Raw genomic sequence first — 13169 nt, 5'->3', positions numbered from 1 at the left:
AAGAGAAATCCTTGGAATATATTTGGAGGATTGTTTAGAGTTTGGATCAAGGTCAATAAGATCTCTAAAATATTGGTTCAACTCATTAAAGACCCACCCAATATGTATTACAAAGGTTATGGGCAAGATGATTTTAAGATACATATCAAATATACACATGGAAAATGGAACAATAATAATCAGAATATGATTGAATACACTAGGCAAACTCATAAAATATTACAATTAATTAACACTTGTCTGGAACTCAAATGACTAAATAAGATGAAAAAGCATTTAATAAATGTCAATACTCAAGATGCATTTGGGGCTTGAAAAACGTTGGTAAATGGTATAAGAATTAAGATATGCATGTATATACTTAAAAGTAAATTCGATCATTTATTACAATTAATGTTTTATCCAGTATTATTATTTTTCTTTAAATCATCATCAATACCATCACGGCATCAACAGATGGGTCACTCTAGTTGTTATGTTATACCAATACATCCACTGAAAATAGACCAATACTATGCTCAAGAGAAAAGAATTCCTGTTTTGTACTAAGGAAACCATTTCCAAGTAGTGAATTCAAATCAGAACCAAGCTTATTCACCACACATTCTTCTCCGGTGGAAGGGATTTACCCTGATTTTCTGAATACAAAGGAGTACTCACAAGTCACAATTCATAAGATTTTTTTGACACCCATATCTCAAAACTCGATAACTATTGGTATCCCAAATCTCAATATGGATGAGCATTCCAGAAAAGATAAAAAACCATTTGAGCCCAACTTTTCGAAGAAAACAAACAATTTCACAGAGATATTTTAGTTTCTAGAACCGCCCTTTCATGCTCAAGGGACCCCATCAAGAACAACTGAAAGATTGCATTCCAATGTCAAATGTTCACAAGAGTGGCTGGCTAGAAGCAGCAGCAGCGGGAAATCCGAAATGGTGGTTTGGTTTTATAAATGGATGGCCGAAGCTAAGGAGTCAATTTCCAAGTTGTAAATGGAAGGAAACACATTTGACACATTATTCCAACTTTTTATTTGAAAACTACGTTACTAGAAAGTAAACGAGCAAAAGTGAACGGAAAAGATAGACCACACCACCGAGGTCTATTCCCGGCTTCCACTGAAAGGACTGATTACAATATACCTTTGTTTTGTGACCTGTGGTCATTGTCCCAAATTTTAATATATCAGAATAAGATGAGCTAACATCCACTATCAACATACAAAGAGGTTCCATTAACCCATCTCTCAATAGTCCAGGGATAATTCTTTGGTTTAATCAAGCCAATTATCTGTACATCTTTAAACAGACAGTGTTAATTAAGCATATAATTTTTTTTTCTATGTATATATTCATATCGAAAGCAGGATCACACTACATACAGGCCCAGCAGTCCAGCTTCTCCAGCCTTACCAAGTGCAAGCAAAACACCTTTTCTCACAAAAAAACAGAAATGTAAAAAACATTAAAAAAAAAAAAGACAGTCAGCTGGTACTGCATTCACTTAGAAAACCTAACAACACTAAAATTCAAACCAAAGCATTTAAAAACAAAATTAAGTTGTGCGACCCAGCCTAATTATCTATGTTAATCCCATATCAGAGGACAAATCCCACCACAGATGAAACTTTCAGGTGACCCTTGGAACAGCTTCACATGTCAGAGGATTCTTCATCTCAAGAGAAAGTTTCAGGCACTCTGACAGATCGACCCCATTATCAGAAGGGACCCATTTGAAGCTCTGAAGTAACTGAGCCAACCAGAGTTGCACAGTGGCCAACCCCATGGCCTTACCTGGGCAGACTCTCCTCCCGGAGCCAAAAGGAGCTAACCTCAAGTCAGACCCCATGATGCTCACTTCCTCCTTCATAAACCTCTCGGGCTTGAACTCAGTCGGCTCCGACCAGATTCCCTCGTCGTGAGTTATCGCCCACATGTTCACCATTGCTGTCGTTCCTGCTGGGATGAAATTCTCTCCGATGTGGACATCATGGACGGCAAGACGGGCCCAGGAGAGGAGGGGACCGGGAGGGTGCACCCGAAGGGATTCCTTCACTATGGACTGAAGGTAAGGCAGGTTGGGCAGATCAGAATCTGATACAGATCGAGTGGATCCCACAACAGAATCGATCTCGGATTGGGCTTTTGCTTGAATATCTGGGTGTAACACCATTCTTGCTAAAATCCACTCCAAGAGGATTGCTACTGTATCAGTGCCTCTGAATATCATCTCCTGGAGAAACATTCATAAAGATTTACGTCAGTTGACTTGGGTTTCTAACCATTTAACCACTGTAGGTTAATGTAAAATATAGATATTATACAATAAAGTAGTCCAAGAAAGAAACTAGTCGGAACCCAGTAAAAAACTAAAAATTTTAGAACTTCTGAACAAGCAACTTCATAACCAACCACCACAAACAGCTAATAAAGACTAGAGAATAAAAAACGAGGTTAAAGCCCATACTCGAAAACCAATTAAAACAATGAAGTTCTAGCTAACGAAATATAGAAATCAGAGCAAGAAAGAGCTCCAAGCAAAAAAAAAAAAAATCCAGCAACAATCTCCGCCTACTGTCTTTCTATACCCAAAAGCGAACGAGCTTTTGATTGTCAAACAAGAACCCAAGTCAGGAAAACAAGCTCTAAAGCTAAAAAGCAAATTAAAACTAAACGAAATCAAAGAAACAAGAGAAATGAGAAGGCACGAGCTATTAAAAAACTGACCCAAAGAACAGCAATCATGTCGGAGTCACTGAGCCTGTCTTCTTTCTCCAAATCAAGCAAGATGTCAACGAAATCACTGGCACTCTCGTCGTCCACAACACCATCAACCCTCCTCTTCCTATGCTCATCTATAATATTTTTAACAAAAACATTAACCTTGGCAACCAACTTCCTGCACCTCCTCCTCACACCCTGCAAGTCCAACCAACCCAGAACAGGGAAATGATCACTCCAGTTAAAGATTCCAAGTAACTCATACCCTTCGCTGACCAATCCTTCAAGCTCAGACCCATCTCCACCTTCGCTAAAGTCGTAACTCCTCCCAAAAACACTCATCATGACATTGTTCAGTGAGCCAAAACGCAACACTTTCTTCACCTCAACCTTCCCCTTCATCACCATCGAAGCCCTAATCTTGTCCACCATCTTTAAACCGATTTCCCTCCGGAAAGACCCGAAACCAGCGATCCTCTTCGGGCTAAACAAGTGGATAGACGAGATTCTTCTTAAATTCCTCCAGTACTCGCCGAAAGGAGCGAATCCCATTGCCCGGTGGAATAGAAGCTCGTAAGCTGATTCCTTAACGGGTCGGTCGGCAAAAGCCGAGCTGTTCAAAATCTCTTTAGCTGTTTCCGGGTGGCTTGAGATGATGAAACGAGTGATGCCAACAGAAAAGGCCATGAGTGGCTTGGCATTGAAGCATTGGGCGAGTTTAGCAAGAACACGATGGGCCGCAGAGCCTGTAAAGGCGAACAGCAGGCCCAAGAGTGGGAAGCCAGATGGTCCTGGGATAGCAGTTCGGGATTTGGAGCTGGCGAGAGCCCAAGCAAGCCCACCTGGTGCGAGCCAGAAAGAAAACACAAGGACGAGGAGCAGAACACAAGCAGCTAGTTCAAAGCTCAAAACAGAAGAATGAGCGGATTTTGGAATGAAGAAAAGATGGTAATCCGACAGCATTTTGGTGGTTTTCGGGTAGTGGGTAGTCTAGAAATAAGTGAACCAGTCGCTGTTTCTGAATATTTTGTGGTTTTTAGGTAATGGTAGGCGGTTTTGGAGTAGGTGGCCCAGGTGTTTGAACAGAGAGAGGAGAGGACGGAAAGAGAGGGAGAAAGAGAGTGTGTGTCTGTGCGAGATAGAAAGAGAGCGCAGAAGATGTAGAGTGTGAGAGGTGGGAAGGTGGTTTAAATAGAAGTGGCAGTTTGCTGGTCAGGGTGAAGAAATTCCCTCCGGTTCCACTTGAGGCAAAGAGGGTTCATAAATTATAACCATACGTCCACAACAAACTTTAGTGCGATGATCTTCATCGAAGATTTACAGAATCAAATGGAGGGGGGCCAGGGGTTGATTTGGGATTTCGCTCCGGAACAACGAAAAGAGGAGGATTCGAACGTAATAGGATAATCTTTATTGACTAATGTGACCTTGTTATGTTGTCGTCTTACCATGCATATTGACGTAAAGACCCCTCGAGTGCGAGCCAAATTATTTGCCCCCATTATTTCCCTACCTTTAATGAGGTTACCGTGGGCTAAAAGTTAAAATGATGAGGTGCATTCCGATGGGACGCTGAGGATGGGAGCAACAATGAGTCCCAATGAAGATTTCGTTGGATGTCCAGATCAACACGGTAACATAATCGAAGCCGTCCAATTTATTCGTTTCTTTTAGATTACCATATCATAATCAAATCAGTCAGGAAAAAAAAGTATAAAATACAGTATATATCCTTCACATGGTTGATTCGTTTGATTTTTGACCGGAATCGGAGTGGGTCCCGCCATCGGGATTAGATTTGTTCTGGGTCAGGCCGGGCTTTCATTCTGTATTAACAGATTTTTTTAAGGCCCGAACTCGAGCCCAGTCTGACTATAGGGCCTATAATTTAGGCCTGAGCCCGGCCCTCATAAAAAATCTAAAATTTAACCTATACTATTACTATTGCTGAAGCAGCTGAATAGAGGGAGAGAAATTATAACAAAAAATATATATTAAATTATAAATATATATATTTCAATAAATATTATATTATTTATATATTTTATATAATATATAAAATACATATTATATATTTTATAAAATATATAATGCTGAGTCGGGACAGGCCAAACTTTTTTGATAAATACCGAGCCCGGCCCGAAACACAGTCGGACTTACTGTATTAGGCCCAACGTCAAGCTCGCATGCCTAATTACATTACAGGCCGGGCCATCAAACTACGCCGCCCATGAACAGGTGTTGGGATCAAAACCCTAATTACACCTGCACCCAATAATCAATATTGTGAGTGAGAGACTACGGTTAATGATAAAACTTAAAAGTACTTCTGGCTTTGGTTCTCGCGTCTGGGCAAATTATGAATGTGTTGATTAATTATTTCAAAATACTATATATCATTATCTTATTTTACAACATGTTTTTTTCTATTGAAGTTATGAATTTGATGTTTTAAAAAATATTATTTATGTATTTTAAGTATGAGAAGTCTACGATGCAAGAAAGATATAGTATCGGAAGAGTTTTGATCAATCAAAATCCATTTATTAATTTTGATAAATAATACTTGATTGGATATCAGGTTTATTGATTAGTCAAAAAATTTTCAGATATCATATCTTTTCAGTATCATAATCAAACTCATTTTGAAATTTGTATTAACATTTATATATTTTTTAAAAAAATTTTTACCACCCTTTAAATGGTAAAGTGTTAAGGGAGACCACGATATACCCAAATTCAATTTTAACCTTCAAGAAGGCGAGACCAGATCTGCTCCTCACACATACCTCACAAGCACATCCCACTATGCATTGGAATATCTCCCATACTTGTGTATTATTATTAAAGGGAGATAAGATGTTCCCAATGCACAGAGATATGCCTGTGAGGTATTTGTGAGGAGTCGGAGCTGATCCCACCTCCAAGAAGACCGCAAATTGTCCATTTCCTTAAAAACTTATTCACTAAAAGACAAAAGTAACAAGTTATTCCATTCATCATCTCCCGTTGTTATCATACTTAATTTTACTTAGGCTCAGTTTTGAAAGAGTATAAATACAAATATGTACATTGCAAATACATACAAAATAATATAAAATATAAGGTTTTGTACTCTATATATTTATATTTCTATTCTTTCCAAACAGAGCCTTAGAGTTTAACCATGGTATTAAAAAACACGTAAATCCATGTTACCTGAAAAAAACAGTAATCAATTAGTTCATATTCACAAAAATTTGGGGAGGCGGTTGATTTGTTAACACTCTTCCTAGATCGGGCAAAAAGTTGACCCAACCCTTGAACCCAATCCAACCCAACCCCAAAAAACAAAAAAAAAAAAACTAGGTTGGGTTGGGTTGAGTCATGGGTCAACCCGTTGACCCGATTGTCAGGTCTAATTGGGACTATTTATGCATTGTTAGAAGTTTTCACTTTTTATTTTTTTCTATTTAGTCTTTACTCTTTGAAATGTTAAATGTTCATATTTTTTATTTTATATTTGGAATTTTAAGGTTAATTCCTTTAATTTTGGCATTTTTCATGTATGTTTTCTTTATTGTTTTAAATTTCAGTTATTTTGTAGGATGATCTGAATTGACCCATGGGTCAACCCTAACCCGAACATTTAGGGTTAGGCTCTAACATTTGATAACCTGAGCTGAAATCAACCCCCAAAGCGTCTTAACCCAACCCAATTGCCAGGTTTATCTCCCCCTTCCATCTTCATATAGATTTATTTTATTTAATGTGATAAATATAAAAGTAAAAGGCATACTTAAATTCTCCTATTTCTTTAACTTTCTATATATTGTCCACATTTTTATATGTTTTTAATATCTTTATGATTATGATACCATGTTGACATGTTTGACACAAACAATTGAAACATTGGACTCGGGATCTCCTGCCATGACTACCCACAATACACTATCTCCCATGAATTGGGAACATCTCCCCCTGCATAATACTATACAGAGGATGAGATACTCTCCATGTATGACTGCAATAAACATGGGTAGAGTTCTCATGGGCAAGAGATCCAGACTCAAAACATTGACCCTATCATCCAAAACCAACAGGTCCCACCAAAAAAGTTATCATATCTAAAAACCTTGTAACCAATCAACTAGTACAATAAAAAGGTGGTAAATAATTAATCAGTATTCACCAATATTCATGAGGGGTTTTGATTTTCCAAATCTCGTTTGATATCATACTTTTTTATAGCATCATAGATTTACCCCTTTTTCATATAGTCATTTATATTTTGGATGTTTAGCTTTTGTCTATAATGAATCATTACTCTCTAACAAGTCTCTTATTTGGGGCCCATTTGATTTCGAAATCCAATCGGAATTGACTTGTTTCCAATTTTTCATAGTTTGTTTGGTTTAGATAGGAACGAAAGTGAAAATTGAAATCAGCAAGAATATAATTTCATTTCTAAGGTAGGGGAAGGAATGGCCATTTCCTCAAATGGGGAAATGGCATTCTTATTCCACCCAACCAAATAATTGGAATCAGGATAGCCCATTCCGATTCCGATTCTAAACCCTTATTCCCACAAACCAAATGTGGCATTGATACAAAGTTAATGTACAGGGCGAATTTGCACAATATTATTTGCACTCTTAGACTCAATTTAAAAATAATATAAATGCAAATATATACACTACAAATACATACAAAATAATACAGAATATAGGGATTTACACTCTATATATTTGTATTTATATTCCTTCCAAACTGAACCTTAGTGATTTTATCACAAGAGTAGGGTGATTACTAGTTTACTACTGCATCAAGTTACCTTTCTCCATACTTGTACATTTATCCAACACATATTCAATATGAAGTTTTAAACTTCCTATATTTCTATTGCAGAAGGGCAACCTTGCCATGCAAATACAGCCTCAGAATCTGAATGTTGGGCAGTCGTTAGAGGTATAAGGAAACTTGTCTCCTTAGGCTGTGTTTGGTTGCAGTGCAAATTTATTTGCACTGATGCAAAGCTATGGCAATGCAAATGTTTTGAATGAAAATTTTGATCAATTTTTTTTTTCAAATTTTACTTTACTTTGTTTGATTGTAGTACAAATAAAATAAAAAAAGAAAGACATAAAGCAGAATAAAGTAAAGTCCAAAACAAAAGTAAACCAAAATTTATATTCTTTCTTCATTTGCACTCTCATACATTTATACTAGTGCAAATAAAATTGCGCTGCAACCAAATACAACCTTAGGAGTCAATCGTGCTCTCCTTCATTCAGATGCAAAGTTAGTTTTCTCTAAGATCAAACGAACAGGTTTTAGTAGAACACATTCAAGACCTTTTGTCCCTTTTTTGTAAATATAAAATTAATATATGTTAATAGAAGTGAAATAGTATCAACTCATATAATTTCTAGATCATCCAAAAGTAGGTATTTTATTTCTTTTATCAACTCATATATCCCTACGCTATGTTTGGTTTGAAGGAAAAGGTAGGGAAAGACAAAAAAGCTTATACAAGGTTTGTACAGATTTCCTTACCTTTCCCTACATTTTCCTTTAAATCAAACATAGCCAAAGTAAAAGGGGCTGAATATGTATCCTTAATTTTTGTATTTTGTTTACTTATGAACCATTAAAAACATCAAAGATACATCGTACACCACTTGATATAAGGAGCCAAAGTAGTAACATATGGGATAAGGTGTTTATCGATCGATTTTGGATTGAACCCAGTCCAAAGCAAAATCAATTTAGTCAAACTAAATGAATTAACAAAATATTAAATTGGACCAGTATAAATTTAATGATCCAAAAAGTATTTATTAGATTGGATTGAACCTGGTCCATCCATAATAAATAATGAAATAGATTTGGGTTCTAACTAATTTAAATAAATTGTAAGATATAAACATTAAATTAGACTGATCCAAATTGATCCAAAGCATTCATTAAATTGGATTAGACCTGACGCATCTGTAACGAATTCATATCAAAAGGTACAAAAAAAAAACAGCCCCTGTCTAAATTTCTTTGCCGGTTGTCATTAGATGAGCCACAGATACATCCATCCTATCCAACATAAACCAGCAAGATGTCTGGTATGATCTGTGAGATGTTGATGTTTGCGCGTGGTGGCTAGTGGGCATGGATATACACTATATTGAAATTGGGCTAGGATTCTATCTCATCATACAACACGTGTTGGTGAGGGGAAGTAAGTGGCTTAAACTTGAACCAAAACTAGAAGCATCCAGATGGAGATATCATCGGCGCTCCACCGGCACAGGACCTTCCACCCATGCATTGATAACATCTCCCCATGATAAATATGGGAATTTACATCGATACCCCCATAAAGGGTCTCCTACAGGTGCTCCCAGCATATCCCACATTTTCCGTATTTGAAATTGAGAGATGCTCTCAATACACAATTGGGATATATTGTGAGACACTTATGAGGCGCAGATATAACTAATAGGTGTAAAATGAACCAGCACAGTATGGCCCGCATGCGGTTTATGGGCCGTCTTGGGCCATGCCTCTCATCCTTGAGATATTTTCGGGGGTCGGCCTGGCACGGCCCATGGCCTGAGCCTGCACGGGCCCATGCCGGGATGGGCTGGTTTGTGGGCCGACTGGTTGAGCCTTGGATCAGGTCGGACCAAGCTGTGCATTAGGCCAAAGTTATTTATTTTATAAATTTGAAAAATCTTAAAATTTTGATTATATATGAATTTTGATGTATACAATTGTTTATATATACAATAATTAAATAAAATAGTATAATAAAATTGAAAAAATGATTTTATTTTATTAATATATTATATACTATATATTATTATATAGTGAAGGCCATGTCAACCTGACCCGCTAACCTAAAACCTCAAGTCCAGCATGGCCTATCAGCCCATACAATCATGCCGGGCCGCAACATGGCCCGTAAACCATCGGGCCAAGCCATGCCATGCTTACACCTCTAGATGTAAGATGTTCCCAACGCATGATGAGGTATACATGCAGAGCGCTTGTAGGGCCCCAATGTTAACTAACGAGATAAATGGGATATGCTCCTCGCACAAGGGTGCCTCACATGTGCATCCATCGTGCATTGGGAACATCTCTCCTAAATAATAACTTATAAGTAAGGAGATGTTCCCAATGCATGGTAGGATGTGTGTGAGAGGCGCATGTGAGGAGCCCTATGTGAAGAGTAGGGTGGTTTTGTTTGGTCAGGTTTGGATATGCTCCTCACACCTTGCACCTCGCAGGTTCCTCACACATATCCTAGCATGCATTGGGAACATCTCCCGTACTTATTTGTTATTATTCACGGGAGGTGTTCCCAATGCATGATGGATGTGTTTGTGAGGTGCCCATTTGTGAGAAGCAGATCCTGTCACAGTTTGGTCATGGAAAACGAGTTTAAATCAGCCCCCCACATGACTGTGCCCCATAACGTTTCATAACATATCATTGGAAATATCTTACATCTCCAGATGATCATTTCTGGTACTATCATTTGGAAATATTCCCAATACACAAGGGACATGTGCTATAGGACATTTTAGGGCGCATTATTGGAGATGGGATCTACTTCTCACAAATGGATGCCTCACATATACATCCATCATGCATTGAGAACATCTCCCATGAATAATAATTAATAAGTGCCGAGATGTTTTCAATGTATGGTAGGATGTGCGTGTGAAGAGCAAATCCGGTCTCGCATTACTGTTGGGGGCAGATTTGATCTCATGTAAAAGTGAAATCAATTCCATCGGGCCTACCCGTCTTCTCGGCCCAGTGGGTCGCTATACCGCTGTATTGCAAGAATGTGATCACCACGGGGAGACAGGATCTGCTTTTCACAAATGGGCGCCTCACATGCACATCCACCGTGCATTGCAAACATCTTATGTGAATAATAATTAATACGTGCGGAAGATGTTAGGATGTGCGTGTGAGGCGCCTAGTTGTGAGGATCAGATCCGTTCTCCACCATGGGATGTGATTGCATTGTACGAACGCTTTCAGGCTTTTATTGCCCCCGGAGAGTAATTTAACCGCACGGTGAAGGAGCGCATTAAGGATTCCGCCATCAGCATGGATAGGGTTACCGGCCAAGCCGGTTGAAGTTCAGCTAAGCGACAATTCTAATGACAAGTGTGAATAACCGACACGTGTCAATCAAACAGAATTACTTTGATGTGGTTGGAAGCTCGACGTAGCCGTACTTCCTCACCAAAAACCAAAAAGCATGCGTTAAGTCATCTTCCGGCATTGAAATTTGTAAGTGTCCGGCGAACCGGCGCCGCCCACCATGTCAGGAGTTTCAGACTTTCCAGTGTGCCACTTTCAATTTTTACGGTACGACTCCGGACGTGGCACCGGAACCACAATTGACACGTGTAAGACTAGGGTTAGGCCTGCAACTTCGATCCCCGTTGGAAACCATTACGTTGTGTGCACTGCACTGCCATCAATGTTACTTGCAGGGTTTCTTTTGTACTTTCACATAAATACTAAAACACCCCATATAGTTTATATATTATCAAGGTACTCCATAATTTGCAACCATATTATATATTGTTTACCTTACCAATAAGACCGGAAAATCATCATGTGCAACCATGTTATAGATTTTTGTTTTTTTGACACTAGCGTCTGTTAAGAACTTAAGATTAAAGCAAAATACCTTTTTTGACGTCAATAAAATTCAAGCGACCACCGGTTACTGTGTGTTTGTTATGTGGATGTAGTTGATAAGAGGATCAATGGTAAATAATTCCAAGAAGATACTGATGACAAAGAGCAATATGCAAATGAGCAGAATTTGAGTTAGAATCCATGTAACCTAACTCTGTTGCATTCCATTCATGCCACAATTCTCAATTGTGTTTTTTTGCAATCCTATTGCGACCAAAGCCCCACATCAAGCCTCAGCCGTTTGCAACAATTTTTCTGTGGCTTGGCCACTTCACGATTAGATCTCCGTAGATCTGTTTCTCACAGAACACTCTTCACAACACGTTTCAGCCATATATTGGGAACACCTCGCTTACTTTATATTGTTATTCATAAATGTTATCATATTTTATCTCGAGTGATTGACTGTTTGGGAGCTTAGCTTATACAACACTAATGTTTCACATAGCGTATTTCCATCATTATAATTGTTAATCTAACCCAACATTTTTAACTTGACATTGAATCAGGTAATTAAACCATTCCAACTATTATCTGGTTATAATTCCAAGTTTGATTTTTCTAAACCCATTGACTTTGATTAAAATTAATCTATTTAATTCAAATGCTTGAATCTTCCATTTCATCAGGTTATACACTAAAATATATATGATATGCTGGAGGTGTTTGGGAATATAAACTGCCCTTACACATTTAATACATACGACCACTAACCTGGTGGAATTAACTATAGGGCGTATTTTAATAATCATACAAAACTATAGGGGTGTCTACATAAATGACCCAATAAATTGCTAATTCTATCCGACGGCTGATGACTCTACTCTGTAGAGGAGGTTTTGTAGACCCTAGCAAACGGTGTGCTACCATCTCCTATCGTTGTCGCTTACATTCATGGAGAGTAGGATATCGTACATTCAATTCGTACTCGCAAGTCACGTCACATTCACTCCTGAGCCCAGGCTCCAGAGTAACCGTGATCGTTTCCTTGAATACCGTGCCCAAATCTGATGCTGGACGATGATGATATGGAAGGTGAATCATCAAATCTCATCCAAATCACATTCATATACAAAATATTTTTCCCAACCCCAACAATAACCGTTTTGAGGCGTCACGTATTCATATTTAGCCACGTCAAACTGATATGGCACACCCATGGCTGAAGCTTACTTTGCGCGTTTAGCTCAGCATTATAAACACATTTAACACAAAAAAAAACGTCAAAAAATAGTTATTTGGTTGAGCCCTTTATCAGATAAACGGCTCTTTCAAAAATCTGGAAAAAAAAGCCAAGGAGATGTTTGGTTTCATTGGCTTTATTAAAAAACTCTGCCATATAGGCATTGGCATTTATTATAGATGAAGCAAAATAAAATAATTGTTTGGTTTCATTGTTTATCAAATAAATGATAAAAAATAAAATGTTTTGATTTTTGTGCATAGGGCATTTGGAGAACGTCAAATTCTTATTTTCCCTAACGCCCCATTGTTTCTTTAAACCGAATGCTGATGTGGCACACTTTAATAGGTATTAATTTGAGGTGGAGAATAAAAAGCATTTAAAGTGAAGTTCAACCAAACAATAAAAACAAGAAACGTTTAAAATGAAAAAGTGCAAATAAACACCAAAATCTGACGTATCTCATTTTTAAGACCGTTTTTTTTATTATTGAGTCTAATGGTGCTAAGGTGTAAAAAATATCACACAAAATGTTTAAATTTGTATTGACCAATCTA

At 37.8% G+C, this 13169-nt stretch overlaps 1 protein-coding gene across 1 annotated transcript; it reads right to left on the bottom strand.

Annotated features, from left to right (window-relative positions):
- Positions 1 to 1324: 1324 nt before the first annotated feature.
- Positions 1325 to 3890, bottom strand: LOC104597909 (cytochrome P450 78A5). The gene is made up of 2 exons (XM_010259691.3): positions 2733 to 3890; positions 1325 to 2238 (listed from the first exon to the last, which is right to left on the bottom strand). The coding sequence occupies exons 1-2, from the start codon at positions 3687 to 3689 to the stop codon at positions 1636 to 1638; spliced, it is 1560 nt and encodes a 519-aa protein (XP_010257993.1). The 5' UTR covers positions 3690 to 3890; the 3' UTR covers positions 1325 to 1635.
- Between the last annotated feature and the right edge of the window lie 9279 nt (positions 3891 to 13169).

The sequence above is a fragment of the Nelumbo nucifera genome, chromosome 4, assembly GCF_055504915.1.
Source record: "Nelumbo nucifera cultivar China Antique chromosome 4, China Antique-T2T, whole genome shotgun sequence".
In the NCBI taxonomy this organism is placed as follows: Eukaryota; Viridiplantae; Streptophyta; class Magnoliopsida; order Proteales; family Nelumbonaceae; genus Nelumbo; species Nelumbo nucifera.
Note: the sequence above shows the minus strand (reverse complement) of the source record. Positions and strands in the feature narration are given on the sequence as shown.

Coding starts and splice junctions, on each gene's coding strand:
- LOC104597909 (XM_010259691.3), bottom strand. CDS start 3,689: ATGCTGTCGGATTACCATCTTTTCTTCATTCCAAAATCCGCTCATTCT. Junction 2,239..2,732: donor ACATGATTGCTGTTCTTTGG/GTCAGTTTTTTA, acceptor ATGTTTCTCCAG/GAGATGATATTCAGAGGCAC.